At 47.6% G+C, this 21,398-nt stretch overlaps 1 protein-coding gene and 1 pseudogene across 2 annotated transcripts in view; both read left to right on the top strand.

Moving 5' to 3' along the window:
* The window catches only part of Mgat3 (mannosyl (beta-1,4-)-glycoprotein beta-1,4-N-acetylglucosaminyltransferase), a 48,908-nt gene extending 29,316 nt beyond the window's left edge, over positions 1–19,592 (top strand). The window contains exon 2 of one of the 2 annotated variants that reach the window (XM_021183883.1): positions 15,064–19,592. In XM_021183883.1, coding sequence (XP_021039542.1) covers positions 15,065–16,681 — 1,617 coding nt within the window. In that variant the 5' untranslated portion in view covers position 15,064 and the 3' untranslated portion in view covers positions 16,682–19,592. The remainder of the gene's footprint in view (positions 1–15,063) is intronic. The other variant, XM_029470131.1, reaches the window with a different exon arrangement.
* Positions 11,801–12,180, top strand: LOC110310778 (annotated as a pseudogene).
* Positions 19,593–21,398: the final 1,806 nt, after the last annotated feature.

The raw sequence follows: 21,398 nt of genomic DNA on the forward strand, positions 1-21,398 counted from the left end.
CCTCAGTGATGCTGGTCTCTTCTTAACCACCACTAATTTCTTAGCTCCAGCTAACCAGCATCACTGTCCCAGTAGTCTCCTTCTCCTCTTGACTATAAAGCCAGAGCCAAATGACCAAAGCTGCTGAGTTCTGCTGCTTCCTGGGGCTGGAAAACGACCCCCTTGTTATATTATATTATCACCAGCTTTCTGTGTGCCAACTCCTTCACTACCTAAACTTAGCTGTCCTGAAACTTGCTCTGTAGACTGGTTTTGAACTCATGCCTGTCTCCTAAGCACTGGGATTAAAGATGTGTACTACCATGCCTGGATCTAAAACTTGCCTTATTCCAGGCTGACCTTCAGCTCAGAGATCTGCTTGCCTCAGTCTCCTGGAATTAAAAGCATATACTAACACACCTGCTGCTAAACTTACCTGGGTGGGATCTTGCCCCTAGGTCACCACTCCCTTAATTCACCTTAGTATCCTTGAACACAGGATTCAGCTCCATTTCACTTCCTGTGCTCCTTTTATACTGGAACCATATATTTTATATTTTTCCTTTCGAAGCTTTCATGCTTCTTCAAAATGTTCTTCATGAGATTTAACCTGAGAACAAAGTTTCTGCTGGGATTTTTTGAGATTTCCTTTGTCAATGTAATTAATATAAATCTCTCTTTACCTTAACCTCAGGTAGACTCTTTAGACAAGGGCAGAAAGCAGCCACATTCTTTACCAAAATACCACAAAACAGTCTGTAGGCCATATACTGAAATTCTTCTCCACTGAACCCTCTTGGCCCACCCAGGTCTGCACAGTTCAAATCAATCTCAACAACAGAGTCTTTCAAAGTCTTACTAGCATAGCCCACTAAGCCCCCCCCCCGCCCCGCCCCTTAAAGCATTCCACTGCTTTCCAAAGTCTCCAAATCCACATTCTTCCAAACAAAAGCATGGTCAGGTCTATCACAGCAATACTCCAGTCTCATCACCAACTTCTGTCTTAGTTAGGGTTTTTTGTTTGTTTGTTTGTTTTTGTTTTTTGAGACAGGGTTTCTCTGTATAGCCCTGACTGTTCCTGGAACTCACTTTGTAGACCAGGCTGGCCTTGAACTCAGAAATCCACCTGCCTCTGCCTCCCAAGTGCTGGGATTAAAGGCGTGCGCCACCACCTGCTTGTGGACGTTGTACATCGTGGTGCGCACTAGGCTCCGCACCACGATGTACAACGTCCACAAGCAGCTGTGTGGAAGATAGAGACCAACTTTGTGCAGTTTATTATTCTTTCCAGCTTTATGTAGGTTCTGGGGTTTGAACTCAGGCGTTTGTACATGCCCGTTTACTGCTTGTGGACGTTGTACATCGTGGTGCGCACTAGGCTCCGCACCACGATGTACAACGTCCACAAGCTAGCTGTCTTCAGACACACCAGAAGAGGGCATCAGATCTCATTACGGATGGTTGGGAGCCACCATGTGGTTTCTGGGATTTGAACTCAGGACCTTTGGAAGAGTAGTCAGTGCTCTTAACCACTGAGCCATCTCTCCAACCCCCCCCCCCCCATCTTCTGATGAGGTCTCTCATTAAAATGTGTAGTTAACTGATTGGCTATGCGGGCTGTCTGCTTGTGGACGTTGTACATCGTGGTGCGGAGCCTAGTGCGCACCACGATGTACAACGTCCACAAGCAGAGCCCTACTCGCTCCAGCCCAAAGATTTATTTATTGTTATATGTAAGTACACTCTAGCTGTCTTCAGAAACACCAGAAGAGGGCATCAGATCTCATTACGGATGGTTGGGAGCCACCATGTGGTTTCTGGGGTTTGAACTCAGGACCTTTGGAAGAGTAGTCAGTGCTCTCTGCTTGTGGACGTTGTACATCGTGGTGCGGAGCCTAGTGCGCACCACGATGTACAACGTCCACAAGCAGGGGCACCAGATCTCATTATGGATGGTTGGGAGCCACCATGTGGTTTCTGGGGTTTGAACTCAGGACCTTTGGAAGCTGCTTGTGGACGTTGTACATCGTGGTGCGGAGCCTAGTGCGCACCACGATGTACAACGTCCACAAGCAGGTCAGTGCTCTTAACCACTGAGCCATCTCTCCAACCTCCCCCCCCCCCATCTTCTGATGAGGTCTCTCATTAAAATGTGTAGTTAACTGATTGGCTATGCGGGCTGTTGTGCTTGCTCTGAGAACCTTGTTTCTACCTTTACAGTTCTGGGGCTACAGGTACACATAGCCATGCCCAGCTCCTTACATAGATGCCAGGGGTCAGACTTAGGTCTTCATGCTTGTGCAGAAAACACTTTGTCTACTGAGCCATCTTCCCACACACTGGGCATAATTCCCACTTAGGGGCCCTTTGGAGCTAAGAGTAGAGACTGGAGATGCCTGAAGGCCTGGCCCAAGGTCTTGAAAGACTCATGAGACACTCCAACACTCCTGCAGGGTGATGGGTGTCAGTCGCCAGTGGAAAGCAGCTCCCATTTGGCCCAGTCCTTTACCAAAGCCTGCCAGAACAAGGCGTGTTCAGTGGGACATCTGCGTCCCAATGTCTGGCAGGAGACACACCAAAATGAGCATTTACAGAGCAGCCTCCAGCACCAGGCACCCTAGAGAATGCTTCAACATCATAGTTTCTTCTGGTCGCCTACAGGGCTGCAAAAGAATCTATTTTCATCCAAGGAGACAGGCTCAGAAAGGCAAAGACTTGCCTGCGAGTACACAGCCAAGTCACAGTACCAAATTCCCGGTTTAACAGTAACTAGGAATGCCAGTACTCAGCATCTACCATGTGCCCAGGCAGGCTTCAAGGTCTTTCCACAGACCAATGAAAGGAGAAACTCCTTGAGGTCACAGGCAATGTATGGATTTGCCCTTGGTAGCCACAGGCCTGCCTTGTGCTTCAGGAACTGCTTGGCATGCAGATTGCTTGCAGACACCCCTGTTCTGCTCCCAGAAGCAGGAAGAGTGCTAGAAGATCTTGTGCAAACCTAGAATAGATTGGAAGGTAGGCACAGGGCAGACCTTAGCTCAAAGTCCGATACCCTTTAGAGCAGATGGACCAAGCAGAATTCCTGAAGGTGTTTCCGAGCTGGGTTTTGCCTTCTTAATCCACTTCATGCACACCCCAATACTGCCTATAGTTGTTGGCCTGACCATTTCTCTACCGTGGTAGAATCTGGTCCCTTCTTCTGTTAGAAGAATGGGAGACCTCATTGCTAGTCCAGAGCTGAGAACACCAGAAATCCAGGCATCAAGGGACAGGGAGGGAGGCAGGGCCATTGGGTGTTGTACTGGTTGGTTTTGTGTGTCAACTTGACACAAGCTGGAGTTATCACAGAGAAAGGAGCTTCAGTTGGGGAAGTGTGTCCATGAGATCCAGATGTGGGGCATTTTCTCAATTAGTGATCAAGGGGGAAGGGCCCCTTGTGGGTGGGACCATCCCTGGGCTGGTAATCTTGGTTCTATAAGAGAGCAAGCTGACCAAGCCAGGGGAAGCAAGCCAGTAATGAACATCTCTCCATGGGTTCTGCATCAGTTTCTGCTTTCTGACCTGCTTGAGTTCCAGTCCTGACTTCTTTCAGTGATGAACAGCAGCATGGAAGTGTAAGCCGAATAAACCCTTTCCTCCCCAACTTGCTTCTTGGTCATGATGTTTGTGAAGGAATAGAAACCCTAAAACAGGTGTCATAGAGGGGAACAACTCTTAGCTCATGAACAATCTGAACTATAGCATAGGCCAGTTAGCACGAGCTAGGACAAGGGCAGCCAAGGGTACATATGGTCCCAACTAAGATACTGATCTGCTTAGGCCATTTCAGGACCATGGAGAGCTCCACAGGCACTCTGTCACTCTGACACTCAGTGACACCTGTCAGGCTGTGTCCTAGAGTTGCTGCTCCACGAATCCTGTCACAACCTCCAGGGGTACTGGCCAGATTCAGCTGAGCCTGAGTCTGAGGTCATGGCTGGGTCATTGCGATGGGTGATACCCTAACCATATTAACAAACACAGGTGAGGGAGAAAGCCCCACCCTCAGCATGGGGGACACTGTCCTATGGGATAGGGGCCTGGAGCAAACAGAAAAAGCAGAGAAAATTCCTGTCTTCCAGGATTTGGGACACTGCTGCCCCACAACTCTACATGCTCTGGCCTTGGGACTCCAGGGTTCACATCAGTGGTTCCAACTCTCAGTCTTGGACTGGGAATCACACCAGGGTTCCCTGGTTCTGAGACCCTCAGACTTGGACTGGATCACACACCTTGCCCACTAGGGCCCCTATTTGGCAGAGGCATGACTATTACGGACCAACCTCCGAAACCACGTGAGCCAGTCCGCCCAATAAATCCTCTGTCTGTCTCTCTCTTGTTGAGCTGTGTGCCTATCTAGAGAACCTGACTCACAGTCGCAGCGCTCTATCTTGTCAGATTTCTTCTCCATGTCACCTTCCAACAAGAGCCAAGGAAAAGGGTGTATGGGAGGGACTAGAGAGATAGAAGAGGGAGAGAAATCTCCCTGGATCAGACTTGCCATTGTCCTACTGACACCTTGGCTTGGCCTCAGCCTCCTATGTCCAGGAGGTAGCTCACCTCCGCCCTTTTACCAATTCAGCCAGGAGGTTCAGTCCCAGGGGCAGGATGCAGCTGGTACTGTGGTCTCTTGGGACATGGTACCATTCTCTAGCTCACACCTGCCTCAGCAGGCTCAGGGTCTGTCTGGTCTCCACAGCAGAGCCCCAACACTGTTTCTCGTTGGTTTGAGATAGGATAGCACCTCTCTGGGCTGGAGTTTGTTCCTGTGAGCCCCTAACCTGAAGGCAGTCTAACTGGGGACAAATTACAGGTTGAGAGCTAGCGTGGACTGAACACTTAAGCCAACCATAGGCTCTTTGTGTGGACTTCTATAAAACTCCTAACAAGACAGTGAAGCTACAGAGAAGCAGGTCTATATGCCCAAGGCCATGCACAGCACAAATGACAGAACTGGGGGTTGGATGGGGCCATCTGCACCTGGGTGAATGACAGTGAATACCTTGAGAAAGTTCTGGGAAGCCCCTGGAGAATTGCGGGTGAATTTTTCTGGCTTGAGTTAGACCTAAGTATAGCCTCTGAGCTCTGGGATCAGTCTCTGCAGAAGGGCGCCAAAGAGCTTTGTCTTCGGAGAGCTGCCTGTCTGAGCCTCGAGGGCAGTGGCTCATCTCTCTGGATGTCAGTCAAGTCCTTCATCCATTGAACTTGGTTTTCAGGCAGCTCCTGGGGCAGATCTTGGGGTCCTAAAGTCCGGAACATCCTGGGAAACGAGGTTGAAGTGGGGCGGTGTCCCTAGAGCCTCCATTTCTGGCAGTTGTATGACAGTGACCTGTGTCTCCTTATCTGGAGCTCTCTCTTTTTTTTTTTTTTTTTTTTTTTTTTTTTTTTTTTTNGGAGAATTGGAATTAGGTCTTCTTTGAAGGTCTGATAGAACTCTGCACTCAACCCATCTGATCCTGGGCTTCTTTTGGTTGGGAGACTATTAATGACTGTGTCTATTCCTTTACACCTAAAAGAATAGGTAATAATACTAAGCTATACTGTAAGAGATTTCTTGGTGAGCTGGTCAACAGCTGGTATTCTGGTTAAATTTTGGTCACAATGATAAAATACCCTCTCAAAAAGCAACTTAGGGGAGAAGAATTTTAGCTCATGATTCCAGGTTTTAATGCATCAATGTGGAGAAATAACAGTAGCAGCAGCTTGAGATGTCACACCCACAGTGAGTAACAGAGACAAAAGAGATGCACTCATGCTAAGTGCTTGTTAGTTCTTAGCTTTCTCTTCCAATCTAGTCTAGGACCCCAATCCTAGGTAAAGGTGTTCACTACAGTGAGCTAAGGCTTCCATGTCAATTAAGGCAATCTTTATATTTCTCCATCAACATGCACACAGGTCAGCTTCATCTAGACAATTCCTCAACCAAGCCTCTCTTGCAAGGTGGTTCTACATTTTGCAAACTAAACATTCAAAAGAAATGAAATGGCTGGCTGGTTAGGGCAATGTTTATTTTTCTATCATGAATTCCTTCTCTGGTCCAGATTGGGTCATAGGTCCATTGTCAGGTTAAATAGGGTGTTGCAAAGTACCATGGATAGAACTCTGTGCACTTCCTCATAAGCCAGGCTGTCTTGGAGAAATAGCCTTGAGTTTCAATGGATTCATGGTTGGGCTCAAACTTATATGGAGAAAATGTGGCCTTACCTACAAAGACCCTGGTTTCTTTCACATAGTCACATTCACAATTCAAGCATAGACACTGACTGTTTAATTACAAGTTCAAATTCAAATGCCTGAGTTTTAATGCAGTAGTGTTCCTGTTAAAACAGAGGACTACAAGATATTAATTACTTCTGGGAACTCATTTGATGAAGCAACAAAAGAAACAGAATACTATTCAAAGATATCATAGCTCAGAAGCTTCTGTCCATTTAAAGGATGATCTTTGTGATTACCACCAGTATCATTAATAGATTTCTCAATGCTATTGTAAAGTGGAAACTATTATTCGTATTCTAAATTTTTGTATCCAGGAATATAGTAAGCCATGTAAGATTTGATTTTTCAAAACCTGCTTTTAATAAGGGGTTCTTGAATGCTTTACCCTCCTTTCTAGCCCAACACCACCTATCAGAGATAGTGGAAAAGAGATTATTAGGATGCAGGGGAAGTGGACCTGTTCAGAAATAGTTCTTTGGAGCAACTCCAATCTGTGTTGTCAGGATATCAGCAGTTCAGTTCACATGAATTGGTAGCAGCAACCTGATCCACTAGCAAACACCATTTATGAATCAGCAATGGCACATCGATCCAGAAGAAGCCATGAGGCTCTGCTATATGCTGTTTAGCAGTGGTTCCTTGAGGTGATTTTAATCTCCAATTGTTAGTATGCTAACAGTCCAATTCAGTTGTGTCAGGATAGCAAACAAAATCAGTAGGGGTGGCACAAACCAGCAGAAACAGCAAGGTTGCCAATGAAACAGCACGCGTTATCAGGAGTGACCAAGAGCTACCAGGACCAGCAGGGACACCAGAAGTTCTCTGCTATGTCTCTCTCAACGAAGTAAAGATCATTGAAAGACGAAGACAGGAGACCTAGGAAGTATTGCAAAGCTAGCTATGAGTCCTATTTAAACTCCCTCCAGGCAGCACGTGATCTTGCATAGATTAAGATCAGCAAAATACCATGTGAATTTTTCTTAACAAAATTCCATGTGAGTCTGTTTTAGGAAAACTCTCTGTAAGTCTGTATCAGCTGATATGTACATAAACTTCCACTTCACTGACAATTGACCAGACTCAAAAGAAGTAGCCAGAAGCCTCCAGAACACCATCAGAAGTTTTTTGGTGTGTTTCTTTCTGACATTATCACAAATGGTGACCAGTAAGGAATGGTAAGGCTTACCAATACCATTCAGAGTCATCCACTGTTTGTTGGATTATATTTACACATTTTAAACATCATGCATCTTTTCATGTTTGTTTAGCAAAACATCCTTTTATCTGTGTCTGTTTCAAGAAAACATTGTTTCATATATCTGATTTAGCAAAACATCCTTGTGTGCCTTAGCAAAACATCATTTGACAAAGCTGACTTTCCAAAGACACAAGAAGTTTCTACTCTGAAGATGTTTATCTGAATTTAGAGTTTTCATAATGTACATAATGAAGAGGTTATGCACTTAAAATAGATTACCGGTAATCTCTTTTTCCAAGTAACCAAACTGCTCACTAACCTGCTGCTTACATTATGTGATATTTTAGTATTCAAATCAACATTATTTGGGACTGATGCATAAATGCCACTTAAAAGCTGGTGATTGTATTAACTTCAAAGATCTGTTCATTTACATCTTACCTCAAAAAAAACTGTCTGCCTATATAATTTCTGTGGATATGTGTGTGTACATTCATGAGTTAATGTGCCCTATATGAATGTGGGTGTCTTTAAAAAAAGGTCCTCTGAAGTTGGATTTACAGGTGTTTGTGAGCTATTATATGGATAGGAGATACTAAAGCCAGGTCCTCTGAAAGGCTTATAAGTGCTCTTATCCACTGAGCAATCTCTCCAGCCCCTAGTTACAGAAAAGAAAATCTAAATATCTCCATTGTAAGCATTCTTGAATTTTATAAAGCAAAACATGAAATATTATACTTTTGTCTTTGTGTAGTTTAGGATTTAATTTGTCTTCTCAAACTGTAAATTCCATTTTATGGTTTTAAAAACATCTAAGCATTTCTTGCCTATATCTGGTGGGACCTGTTGTCTATACACATCCTAAGGGAAGAAAGAGTACATAGATTCTATGCCCACATTGTGGTGTTACTTAAGGAGACAGATGTCTAATGACCTAGCATTTAAAATGTATATACAGTTCCAAACACGAAGCCAGTATTGGGGAAGAGACTGAAAGGACAGTAAAACCACCCACCAGAAGTGGGCACCTTGTCAACATCTGGCAGGGCATTAGTTGCTTTGGGCTCCCCCTTGACCTTACAAGACCTCCACAATCTGTGATGTAAGATGAGTAACCAAAGGTGAACCAGATATCTTAGTGGATAATGGTGCTTGGCATCAGGACTAACCACCTAAGTTTAACCCCTGGCTCCTACAAGATGGAAGGGAAAAACTGACTCCTGCAACTTGGCCTCTCTACTGCATACATATGTCACAACATGGTATGTTCCCACACATATACACTTTAACACACAATAAATGCATCAAATAAAGTTATATATATAATAAATTTTTTTTTACCACGTCAGGACCAGAACAGAAGGCTGAAGCAGACAAATGTGGTGAGTCTGATGCTAGCCTAGACAATATAGGGAGATAGTATCTCAAAACTAACTAAATAAGTAAAATTCAATTACTAGAACTGTACTTAAGTGATGTAAAAACTAAATAATGTATGACCTGATGGCTTAAAAATTCTAATCCAAATGTCACTTTCATTTCACAGGATACATAGTATAGTCATGTGTGTTTTCCACCTTGAATGCTAAATCACTTCTTTTTTTTTAAAGATTTATTTATTTATTTATGTATATGAGTATACACTGTAGCTGTACAGATATTTGTGAACCTTCATCTGGTTGTTGGGAATTGAATTTAGTAGCTCTGCTCCCTCCGGTCGGCCGGGCGGTTTATGAGCCACCATGTGGTTGCTGGGATTTGAACTCAGGACCTTTGAAAGCGCAGTCAGTCCTCTTACCCACTGAGCCACCTCACCAGCCCCCTGGAGCTCTTATCTAAGGAAAGTGAGAGCAAGGAGCTCCAGGCATGCTGCTGAAATCCCCTGCCCAGGTCACTTCCCAGGTCCATGCAGACAGCAGTGTGGCTGCTACCCAAAGCCAGACTATCTCCCATCCTGTTAATCAACGTATCTCCCAGAGTTGACAGTTTCCTGCCACTCTTGTCAGAGCCCTCTGTCCACAGCCCGCCCCCTCCCCCCTTACCACTTTACCACCTTGGAAGGCAATCATGGAGGGCAGAGGCAAAGCACATATGAAAGTAAGAGGATAACTTGCCAGAGTTGGTTCTCCTACCATGTGGGTCCCAGTGATGAAGCTTGGGTTGTCGGGTTTGGTGGCAAGCTCCTTTATCTGCTGAACCTTCTTGCCAGCCCAGTCTACACTCCTGACCTTGACCTTGAACCCTACATGATCTGACTAGGTCCTGCTCTTGTTTTCCCTGACCCCAGCAAGGTATCCTGGTCTGAGTTTAAGCCACAGATGCACAAAGGAGTGGTGTGATTCTAGGTCTGCCAAAAGACGGGAACTCAAGAAGCTGCTAATCTAAGCCCTGGAGTCCCAAGGTCGGGAGGTGGAGAAGAGAGAAACTTGCCCTGGCTCTGCCATTTTGTTCCCTCTGGACCCATTCCCATTAGATAGTATCTGCCCCTGAGCAGAGGTTGCACCCTCTTCCTTCAGCCTACCCAGTCAAACCTCTGAAAATACTCTCTAGATGCTGAGAAGTGACACATGCTCAGTTCTCCAGGTATCCCTTAATCCAGTCATTTAACCCATCAGGTCACTGCTCAGGGAGCCTGTCTGGCCAGCCCATGAGTCTGTGCCTGTACCCATCTGTCCTTTAATTCTGCTTCGTTACTTCCCAGGTCAGAGCTCTATCCTGCACAGCATTGTGTGAGTGCTTCATCCCACACTGACAGTAAGCTCTCCTTGGGCAAGGTTTGTCCCTGAAGATTCTCAGTGGTTGGCTAGGTGTTGGCACATGACCGTGGCTGGCTGCCCACTACATATTCTCTGGGTGGACTCTGTCATTCCACTTGGGTTCAACTTAGCAGGTGGAAAGGGCTTAAGTGAGCCATCATTGATTCTTGCAATTAAGTACCCTACTGACCCGGTGGCAATGGACACATTGGCTCATTCCTTTGGCTACAGTTTCTTCATGTATACAAGACTGACATGGTACCTGCTTTGGGTTGGGGAGATTGTGTGAGGCTGTGCACATAGCATACTTAGGACAGAAACTGATGGAAGGGAGGCATCAAGCCTCAGAGAAGCTTGGTAACAGAGGCAGAAACATTGCAACACATTGCAACACAGTAACAGACAGGAACATCGCAACAAGGTAACAGAGAAAGGAACATCGCAACATAGTAACAGAGACAAGATCATAGCAACACAGTAACAGGCAGGAACATCGCAACAAGGTAACAGAGAAAGGAACATCGCAACATAGTAACAGAGACAAGATCATAGCAACACAGTAACAGAGGCAGGTACATCACAACAAGGTAACAGAGACAGGATCATGGCAACAGGACCCAGTGTGCTCCTCAATGTTAACTGTACCTAGATCTCCTGTACAGTTGAGTGAGAGAGGCAGGCTTGCCTGAGGAACCTGCCGCCATTTTCGAGCGGTGACTCAGTCACCGTCATGGTGTTTTGGGCAAAGTCTTGCCATCCTTCCAAGTCTGTTTTCCCATCAGTAAAAACTGTGGTCACAGTGACCTCTTGAAAGGCCAAGAGTCTTAACTGAGGCCCTGAGACAAAATGCTTGTTTATCCCATTTCACAGTGTATTTGAGGCAGACCAAAATAAAGATTCAAGAGAGAGGGAGACTCTAGAAAGAGCAGGCTGCGCCTTCTGATCACACAGCTAAGAGAAGATCCTGCTGGATGTTTCTATCCTGGAGCATTCGAATGGCTGAAAGTTTACTGTGCTTACTGTGCACCCACTGTGCACCCACTGTGTACCCACTGTGCGCCGGAAACTCCATGTCCAGGTCCCAGGTTTGAAGGCAGGTTCAGAATGTTTAGGAGCTTGCTAAAGGCCAGGAACATATTTTTCTTTCTTTCTTATTTATTTATTTTGGTTTTTTTGAGACAGGATTTCTCTGTGTAACCCTGACTGTCTGGAGCTCACTCTGTACACCAGACTGGCCTCAAACACTTAGGAAGCAGAGGCAGGTGGATCTCTATAAATTCAAGGGCAGTCTGGTCTATGTTGTGAGTTTTCAGGACAGGCAGTGCTAAATCTCAAGACCCTCGTCTAAAACAGCCAGGCAGGCCTGTCCACCCAGACCTTTAATCTCACCACTCCGGAAGCAGAAGTGGGCGGATGTCTGTGAGCTCAAAGCTAAGCCTGGTCTACATAGCAGTTCGAGTCAAAGTTGTACAAAGAGACCCTGTCTCAAACAAAACAAAACACCAAAACACAGCAAAAACCAAAACTAAACAAAATACACAACGTCATTAAGAATTTAAAAAAAAAAAAAAAAAAGGCGGCCGGGTTGTGGCGCTGCAGTCAAGTGTTGGTGCTCAGTCCACGGGACTCCGCGGACACGCAGGGACACGCAGGGGTACTTGTACTGCCTCCGGGAACACCAGTCTGCCTGGTTCCGTCCCTACTCCACAGGGAGGCCTCGGTCATGTTCTTCAGGGCCCAGGTGAGGCGAGCTCTTCAGCGAGTGCCCGGCAAGCAGCGATTCGCATCTACAGATTCCTGCCCTTCTTTTTTGTCCTGGGAGGAGCGATGGAGTGGATCATGATTAAAGTGCGCGTGGGCCAGGAGACCTTCTATGATGTCTACCGTAGAAAAGCTTCAGAAAGACAGTATCAAAGAAGGCTGGAAGATACATCAGAAACCAATCTTCATAAGCTAATAAAGTAAATATGAATTTCAAAAAAAAAAAAAGAATTAAAAAAAAAAAAGCAAACTGGTTTTGGGTGTGAGCAATTAGAGTGGATTTCTTTGTTCTTGGTTTAGTATCAATCACAAATTTCAGCACGTTAGACACTAGGTCCAATCCAGTTGTTTTCTTGAATCAATAATGAATTGAAAAGACTTTCATGTTAATAGAAATAGATCTTCCCTTGCCTTTTAAATTCCACAAAACACGCCTAGTCTTTTCATTTCCCTTGTTTTGCTAAATGAATCGCTGTACTCACCAGATGTGGGAACTAAGCCCTTGTTCTTCATTGGGGCCATTTAATTTCTCAAATAGTATCTGGTTGTGGATAGAGATGTTGGTCTAGCTCTCATTCAGCCTCTTTCCTATTAATCTACAGAAAGGAAACAGACACCAGCTTGTCACTGTCACTATTAACTGACCTCCATTTTATTTGGATTTTTTATGTTATTTTGGTGGACTTTGGTGTTGGGGGTGCCACCTGGGGCCTCCAGCATGCCAAGCATGCATGCCTTTTCCCCACAACACCCCTAGAAGAGAATGTATTTCTTTCAGAGTATTCGACGGCGGACAAGCTTGTACAGGCAGGGCCTGGGACAGAAACCTAGCCTTTGGTATCTTTGTCCTTTCCGTAAAATGTTCCTGTCAGGGCAGAGGATGGAGCTCAGTAGGAAAGTGCCTGAGCTTGCAAGGCCAGTGACCAAACTCCAGAAACTCAGAAAAAAAGCAAAACATTCCTCTCTGAGGTTTTGGTTCTTTTCCCAGGTCCCTCACTTCTGTCCTCTCTGACAGCTGGAGCGTGGAATAGAAAGACATGTTCTCTGCTAGGTGGTGGCAGCAGCAGCTGCACATGCCTTTGATCCCAGCACTGGGAGGCAGATTAAATATGGACTTTGAAACCCTTACTTTTGGAGAAAGCAGATTGGTAGGCCCCAGTTAACAAAATAAAGGAGCAAAGGAAGGAATTCCATACTCTGAGCTCAGAGTAGCTGTCCTCAGTTGGGGATCTCTCTGCATCTAGAGAGGAGAAATGAGCTCTGACCCAATTTCAGTTTAACACTGGTAGGGCTGGGTGCTGTAGTGCAGAAAAGCCTTTAATCCCCAGCCCTTGGACGGAGAGGCAGGCGGATCTCTGTGAGTTTGAGGCCATCTTGGTCGACATCGCTAGCTCCAGGACAGCCAGGGTTAATAATAGAGACCTTGTCTTAAAGGGGGGAGGAGTGTAAAACCTCTTTACAGGCACCCCCCCAATGGTTTTTTTTTTTTTAATATTCTGCCGGGCATAGTGGCGCACACCTTTAATCCCAGCACTTGGGAGGCAGAGGTGGATTTCTAAGTTTGGGGCCAGCCTGGTCTACAGAGTGAGTTCCAGGACAGCCAGGGCTATACAGAGAAACCCTGTCGTCTCAAAAAAAAAAAAAAAACAAAAAAACAAAAAAAACAAATATATATATATATATATATATGAATATATATATATGTATGTATGTATATATATATATATATATTCTATGTGCATTGGTGTTTTGCCTGCATGTATGTTTTAGCTAGAGTTAAAGTTTCATGTGTGCTAGACTTGAACCTGGGTCCTCTAAAAAAGCAGCTAGTGCTCATAGCCTCGGAATCATCTCTCCAGCCCGTATTGACAGGTCTCTGGTAACCAATTTAGTGTCTGGGATACACAGACATTAAAGGTAGGAGGTCTGAGGGGACCTTCCTTGTTAGAGACAAAATAATAAAATTAGGAGGCCATCCCAGGATGGGGGGAAAGGGGTTGGCAGCTTAGTGAACACACTTTTCTACCTTTAGAGTTTGGCCTGATTTTTTTTTTTTTAAGATTTAATTTTATTTTATGTATATGAGTACACTGTAGCTGTACAGATGGTTGTGAGCCTTCATGTGATTGTTGGGAATTGAATTTAGGACCTCTGCTCACTCTGGTCAACCCCACTTGCTCCGGCCCAAAGATTTATTTATTATTATAAATATTATTATACATAAGTACACTGTAGCTGTCTTCAGATGCACCAGAAGAGAGCTTCAGATCTCATTACAGCTCATTTTGAGCCATCATGTGGTTGCTAGGATTTGAACTCAGGACCTTCAGAAGAGCAGTCAGTGCTCTTACCCACTGAGCCATCTCAGCAGTCCTTGGCCTGATTTCTTACCTTGATGAGTTGGTGGTCCTTAAATCCCAAAACGAGGTACTTAAAACTCTTAGTCTCTCAGCATTTTTCTATGAAAATGCATGAGGAAGGTTTGGGTGGTTCCTTCAGAGAGAGAGAGAGAGAGAGAGAGAGAGAGAGAGAGAGAGAGAGAGAGAGAGGGGAGAGAGAGAGGAGAGAGAGAGGAGAGAGAGAGAGAAGGAAGCTGGGCATGGTGGCGCATGCCTTTAATCCCAGCACTTGGGAGGCAGAGGCAGGCGGATTTCTGAGTTTGAGGCCAGCCTGATCTACAAAGTGAGTTCCAGGACAGCCAGGGCTACACAGAGAAACCCTGTCTCAAAAAACAAAACAAAAAAAGGAGAAAGAGAAGGAAAATTAGAAAAGGAACAGTAGCCCAGGACAGGGCATCTGCAAGCCCCTGGGCACTTGGCAGATGCTCCATACCCCATCCTCTACCCACTGGAGCCTGACACCCCTCTAGGACAGTCTCCCCCTGGCTACATTTTGCTCTAGGAACCAAGCCTAGTCCTGATGAGCAGTGTGTGGCTTCTGGTGGAGGAACAGACTGCAGAGAGGTGATGTGTGGTGGGTCTCAGGGCAGTGGGAACTTAGTGCAGGACATTCTCACAGGCGACTGCAGCTAGAACTCCTCTCAAGTCCCCTTCTTAGGGCAGGATCCTCAGGCTGCCCTCCCTGACTTCTTGTTCTCTCCATCTCCTGCAGGATGAAGATGAGACGCTACAAGCTCTTTCTCATGTTCTGTATGGCTGGCCTGTGCCTCATATCCTTCCTGCACTTCTTTAAGACCTTATCCTATGTCACCTTCCCGAGAGAACTGGCCTCCCTCAGCCCTAACCTCGTATCCAGCTTCTTCTGGAACAATGCCCCTGTCACTCCCCAGGCCAGTCCGGAGCCGGGTGGCCCCGACCTATTGCGGACACCCCTCTACTCCCACTCTCCCCTGCTCCAGCCACTGTCCCCGAGCAAGGCCACAGAGGAACTGCACCGGGTGGACTTCGTGTTGCCGGAGGACACCACGGAGTATTTTGTGCGCACCAAAGCTGGTGGTGTGTGCTTCAAACCAGGTACCAGGATGCTGGAGAAACCTTCGCCAGGGCGGACAGAGGAGAAGCCCGAAGTGGCTGAGGGCTCCTCAGCCCGGGGTCCTGCTCGGAGGCCCACGAGGCACGTGTTGAGTACGCGGGAGCGCCTGGGCAGCCGGGGTACTAGGCGCAAGTGGGTTGAGTGTGTGTGTCTGCCAGGCTGGCACGGGCCCAGCTGCGGGGTGCCCACGGTGGTGCAGTATTCCAACCTGCCCACCAAGGAACGCCTGGTACCCAGGGAGGTGCCGAGGCGGGTTATCAACGCCATCAACATCAACCACGAGTTCGACCTGCTGGATGTGCGCTTCCATGAGCTGGGAGATGTCGTGGACGCCTTCGTGGTCTGCGAATCTAATTTTACCGCCTACGGGGAGCCTCGGCCGCTCAAGTTCCGAGAGATGCTGACCAATGGCACCTTCGAGTACATCCGCCACAAGGTGCTCTATGTCTTCCTGGACCACTTCCCACCTGGTGGCCGTCAGGACGGCTGGATTGCGGATGACTACCTGCGCACCTTCCTCACCCAGGATGGCGTCTCCCGCCTGCGCAACCTGCGGCCCGATGACGTCTTTATCATCGACGATGCGGACGAGATCCCTGCGCGTGATGGTGTGCTGTTCCTCAAACTCTACGATGGCTGGACAGAGCCCTTCGCCTTCCACATGCGGAAGTCCCTGTATGGTTTCTTCTGGAAACAGCCGGGCACACTGGAGGTGGTGTCAGGCTGCACCATGGACATGCTGCAGACCGTGTATGGGCTGGATGGCATCCGCCTGCGCCGCCGCCAGTACTACACCATGCCCAACTTCCGGCAGTATGAGAACCGCACCGGCCACATCCTAGTGCAGTGGTCTCTCGGCAGCCCCCTGCACTTCGCGGGCTGGCATTGCTCCTGGTGCTTCACACCCGAGGGCATCTACTTTAAACTCGTGTCGGCCCAGAATGGCGACTTCCCCCGCTGGGGTGACTATGAGGACAAGAGGGACCTCAATTACATCCGCAGCTTGATCCGCACTGGGGGATGGTTCGACGGCACGCAGCAGGAGTACCCTCCTGCGGACCCCAGTGAGCACATGTATGCTCCTAAATACCTGCTCAAGAACTATGACCAGTTCCGCTACTTGCTGGAAAATCCCTACCGGGAGCCCAAGAGCAATGTAGAGGGTGGGCGCCGGAACCAGGGCTCAGATGGAAGGCCATCTGCTGTCAGGGGCAAGTTGGATACAGTGGAGGGCTAGGGCTGTGCAATTTCACTGGGCTGGGTAGGCTGAAATAATGGCTAAGCCAGTGCTATCTTTGGCCTCCTCGTTATCCCGGGGCTCTTGAGAGAACCAGGAGTCCTTGTAGATGGATGGTCCTCTGTGCTCAGGCCTCTAGAATTAAGGGTCAGGCCTTTCACCCTAAAACAGAAAAAAATTATTTTCTAGTAGAGAAGAGCAAGCCCAGACATCTATGCAGCATTTTTATTCCCAAGAGTGCTGTGGGAAAGAGGTGTTCCTGGAGGGCATAAGGTGGTGTTCTGGGACTGGGAGTGCTATGGAACTTCAGTCTAGTTAAAGAGAAGCCCACCGTTGACACCTGGGACTGTTGTCCATTACAGGACAAGGAGGTATACCATGCCAGGGGTTCCCAGAATCTTGTAAATGAATGCATTTGGGTCCAGGAGCAAGAAGAGACAGTAGGGAGGGACTAGAAACTGTATTTGCTCTTGATGTGGGCCAAGAAGCTAGGGAAGCACCGGAAGGTACCCTGGAGAGAGCGCACTTGGCAGCTTCCTCAGACATGCTGGACCCAAGGAATGAGGTCCCGCAGGGCTGGGAGGATGGGCCGTCAGTCCCATTGCCTCTGTAAGAAGGCATGCTGGGGGTGATGTGAACTCTTCCTCTGGTCCCAAATGTACCCTTGACAGCTATTCTCACTTTTCCTCTTGCTGTCTTGTGGGAGCCACTTGCAAAGGACTCTAGGAGTCTAGTTTTTGGGGTGGGACAGGAGCTGGAGACCATAAGGACAGCCAGTATAGTAGGTGAGACAAGAGAAGGAGACTGACAGAGGCCTCTCCACGCCTCTCTCCCTCCCTATCACTCTCTGCCGGCATCCAGTCCCATATTACAGCATCCCAGTTCTGTGCCACTCCACCCCCACGCCCATAAGAGCAGGCTAGGGGCCAGGAAGGGACCACAAGGTTCTCCTGGGTCCAAGAAAGAACATTAAGGTCAGTGGTATATCAACCCATCCCTCTTAAATTTGCCTTGTGGGTGGGGGGTACAGGATGTATTTCAGAAGATGCTAAGCTGCTGTAGAAGTCCCTTGGCAACCAGCAAGCAATTCAAATAAGACCAGCTTGTTACTAAGTAAATAGTCCAGGAAGAGATGGTCCAAAGCCTGTTAGACAGTCAGCTTAGCTTCACATACAGCTTCCAGGTCTGGATAGAGGGGCTGCACCTGCTCGCATGATAAGAGGAGGAAGTGTGGACTCTTCCCTGTGAAGGGCAGGAGTCAGATGTGTCTGTTGCTTCTGATAGTGTCTTACTGGTCTGGACTTAGCTGCATGGCTATAGGTAGTTGCAAGGAAAACTGGGAAATGTAGTTTTGAGCAGGACTGCCATATGCCTGCCTCCATTTGAGAGTTCTGTATTACTAGCGGCACCCTTAAGGAAGGGTACAAGTGATTGCTCATTACCCTGCTCTCTTCCTATCTGCCCTGGGGTTGAGTTACAGTGGGGACTTGCAGGTGTATGGGAAGAATGGGTGCCTCTTCCTGAGGCCCTTGACCTTCCCTTGATGCCAGTATGCAGGGCTACCTGTGGAATGGTCCGTGTTTGTGCGTGTATGTATATTTATGGGCATGGGTGCATGCTTGGTGTGTATTGTACATGTCTGTATCCATGTGTCCCTGTACAAAGATGATACTCACGTGTGGGTGTAGGAGCCTAAGCTTGGCTGTCCTCTTCCTTAGGACCTGGATCTTATAGTCTCATCTCCTATGGCTCCACGAGATGCCCGATACAGGAAGTCCTTGGGGGAACCTTGAAAGCAAGACTAGAAGGGAGTACAGGGTCTGTCTGTCTGTCTGTTTTTCAGTCTGAGGAATGGAATCTTCCTAGCTATATGGATATGCAGCTGAGAGCCCACCACTCCCTCAGCCCCTCTTGGCTCTCTACATCCTTCTCCTGCCACCTCAGCATCTCTTGGATGTAGCTCTGTCTGGAGTAGTTTGCCACGTGGTGGCTGCTCTGACAAACAGGCATGAAGGGCTCTATGGCTTCTCTCCTCCCATTGAGGAACACCCTCCATGGAACCTCTCCTTCAAAGAGCCTTCCTCTCTAGTTCCTCTAGGGACTGAGAGGTGGTCACAGAAGTCAGGGCATCCCAGGGACTGATGGGTCCATCTGAGCCAGGGCTCTCTCCTGAGATGTCTGTGGATGCTTCTGTGATACCTACCCCCTTGAATGAAATCCTTACCCCACACTCTTGGTACCCTCAGCTGCTTCACTGATATCCTGTTCTAGGTATTTCAGGGCTCCTGCCCACAAGTGACCAATTCAGGGAGGGAGAAGGACCCTGGGAAAGCACAGGTCTGCTGGGCTGGCCTTCCTTCTCAGATAGTACAATAGTTTCAACTAGGCAGGAAGAGGCCTGGCCATGGGCTGAGAGACCACCCTCAAGAGGTGGGAGCTAAAGAGTTTCACATATAACCACAGCATACACTGGGAAGTTGAGGGGCAGGGGACCCAGGACCATTCCCCCAATATGAAGAGAAACCGAATTGAATGTGAATGTGGGCACATTCTCCAGGAACCACTGGCCTGGGACCTCTAGACCCAAGGAAGCCTATACTGGCGTCCAGCTGGCCTCATTCACCCAGGGGTCACAGTGGTTAAAAGGGACAAGCTTGTTGAAGCTTTGGAAACAAAGGTAAGATTCAGGGTGGGAAGATAGGACTCACCCAAGCAGGAGGAAGGGCCCTGGGAAATGTGTAATTTAAGGACACCAATAATAATAATAATAGTATTATTTTTTTTGTAAATGAAAATCAATATGTACATTCTGAAATCATTTTCTCTGTAAATGGTTGAATTTCATTTCACCCTTAAAGGGATGCTTAAAGGAGAAGATAATATTAATAATAAAACAGCTGAGAAGTCTGGAGGGCGTGTGTGCTGTGTGTGGCCAGTTTGTGGATGTCCCAGGGCAGAGATGGATAGGACTAGAAAACGCTGGTCTTGCTGACAGATCTGGACCTGTGAGGCACAAGGCCCTCATAAGGTCTGTACACAGTCCCTTCACTTGGGGGTGTGGTCACCTTAGGCTTATGTTTCCCACCTATGGATGGGATTACAGACACTAGGCTGTTCAGTGGGAGGACCCTCCAGAGACCTGGCATTGCTGGCCACTCCCACTGTTTGGCTCACAGCATCAGATAGCATGCTTCTGCCTTTGGGTACCCCTGGTACCCAGTGTTGGTCACGGTCACATGGCTGCTTATGTTCTGGACCTGGGAAGAGATTATGACCTCTTATCTGGGAATGAGTATCTTTCTCCTTGGGTGCTGCAGCAGTCACTAAGGCCTTGGAGCACAGAGCCTCTTGTCCCTGGCTGGGTCCCAAGGATGGTCTGAGAGAGGGCGGAGCAGACTCTTAAGTGCTGCCTTTGTGGAACAACTGTGCAACCTCACCAGACTGCAGGTCCGGAAGCCAGAGGGTGTCAGTGGCCTGATTCCCGAATCAGGCACTGCTCAGGTCTCTGCCCACAGTCGGGAGCTGAGTGGATGTTTAGGATCGGGAGGTGGGATGGGGGTGGGGGAGGAGGTGGGTGGGGGAGGGGGAAGGTGAGTTCTGAAAAACCCAGCAAGTGAAGATGAAGACACGCTGGCATGGCTTGAAGAGGGCGACAGCGACTCACTCACTGCTAAGTTTTTCCCGGATTCTAGCTTGTGTTGGGGCTTGTCATCATATTATCCTCAATAGCTACAAATAGTACATCTTTTCAGGCATGACTTATTAAATAAGCAATTTCAGCCAAGCTCTTGGCTGAAGAATCTCTTTCTCCATCATGCCCACGATGAGATGAATGTGGAAAGGAAAACATAGACCATGCCCGCCTTAGATGTTGGTGTGGCATGTGGTAAATTCCAGCTCTCATGTGGTCAGAGGTTAATGTCACTGCGGGACTGCACTTCCTGCAGACTGAGGAGGAAGACAGGAAGAGACAAAGAGGAGGATACCTAGAGCTGCTAACCAAGCCAGGCATGGGCCCAGGGCAAGGGTCACAGGACAGCGTCTGCAGTTCAGAGGCTGACAGTCATGCAGGAACACAGACAGGGAAGTGCAAACACTGATTCGCTGAGGTGAGGGCTGCAGTACGGGTATCTATTCCACATCTCAGCAAGCACTGCTTGCTGCGTCTTCCTCACTGGCTGTCTAGGTCGGTGTGGGTACCAGCAGGCTCCATGACGACCCCAGGTCAGGGTGTGTCCTTTGCCTGATCGTCTCTGGCCTCTAAAAATGGGGGCGATACAGTGCTTTAGTCCATAGAGAGAAATTAATATCTGTAAGCCTTCATCCAGCAGGGGCATCTGTCAGATCCACCATTAAAACCCTACTGCCAAGGGACTGAGACATGGCTTGTTGATAGAGAATGTCTATTATTCTCAAATGGGTGTGAACAGCTCTGTGGGGTCCAAGGCTTCCTAAGGGATTCTTCATGTCTACAAACCCCCACACAGACACACATATACAATAACTAAGTGTAAAAATAAATTCTAGGTCTGGAGAGATGGCCCGGTGGTTAAGAACACTTGCTGGTCTTGATAATGGGCCAGAGTTTGGTTCCTAGCACCCACATCAGGCAACTTACAAACACTTGTAACTCAGGCTCCATGGGACCTGATAGCCCCTTCTGCACCCATATATATACACACCCCTACACACACACACACACACACACACACACACA

This window comes from Mus caroli, chromosome 15 (assembly GCF_900094665.2).
Source record: "Mus caroli chromosome 15, CAROLI_EIJ_v1.1, whole genome shotgun sequence".
Lineage (NCBI taxonomy): Eukaryota > Metazoa > Chordata > Mammalia > Rodentia > Muridae > Mus > Mus caroli.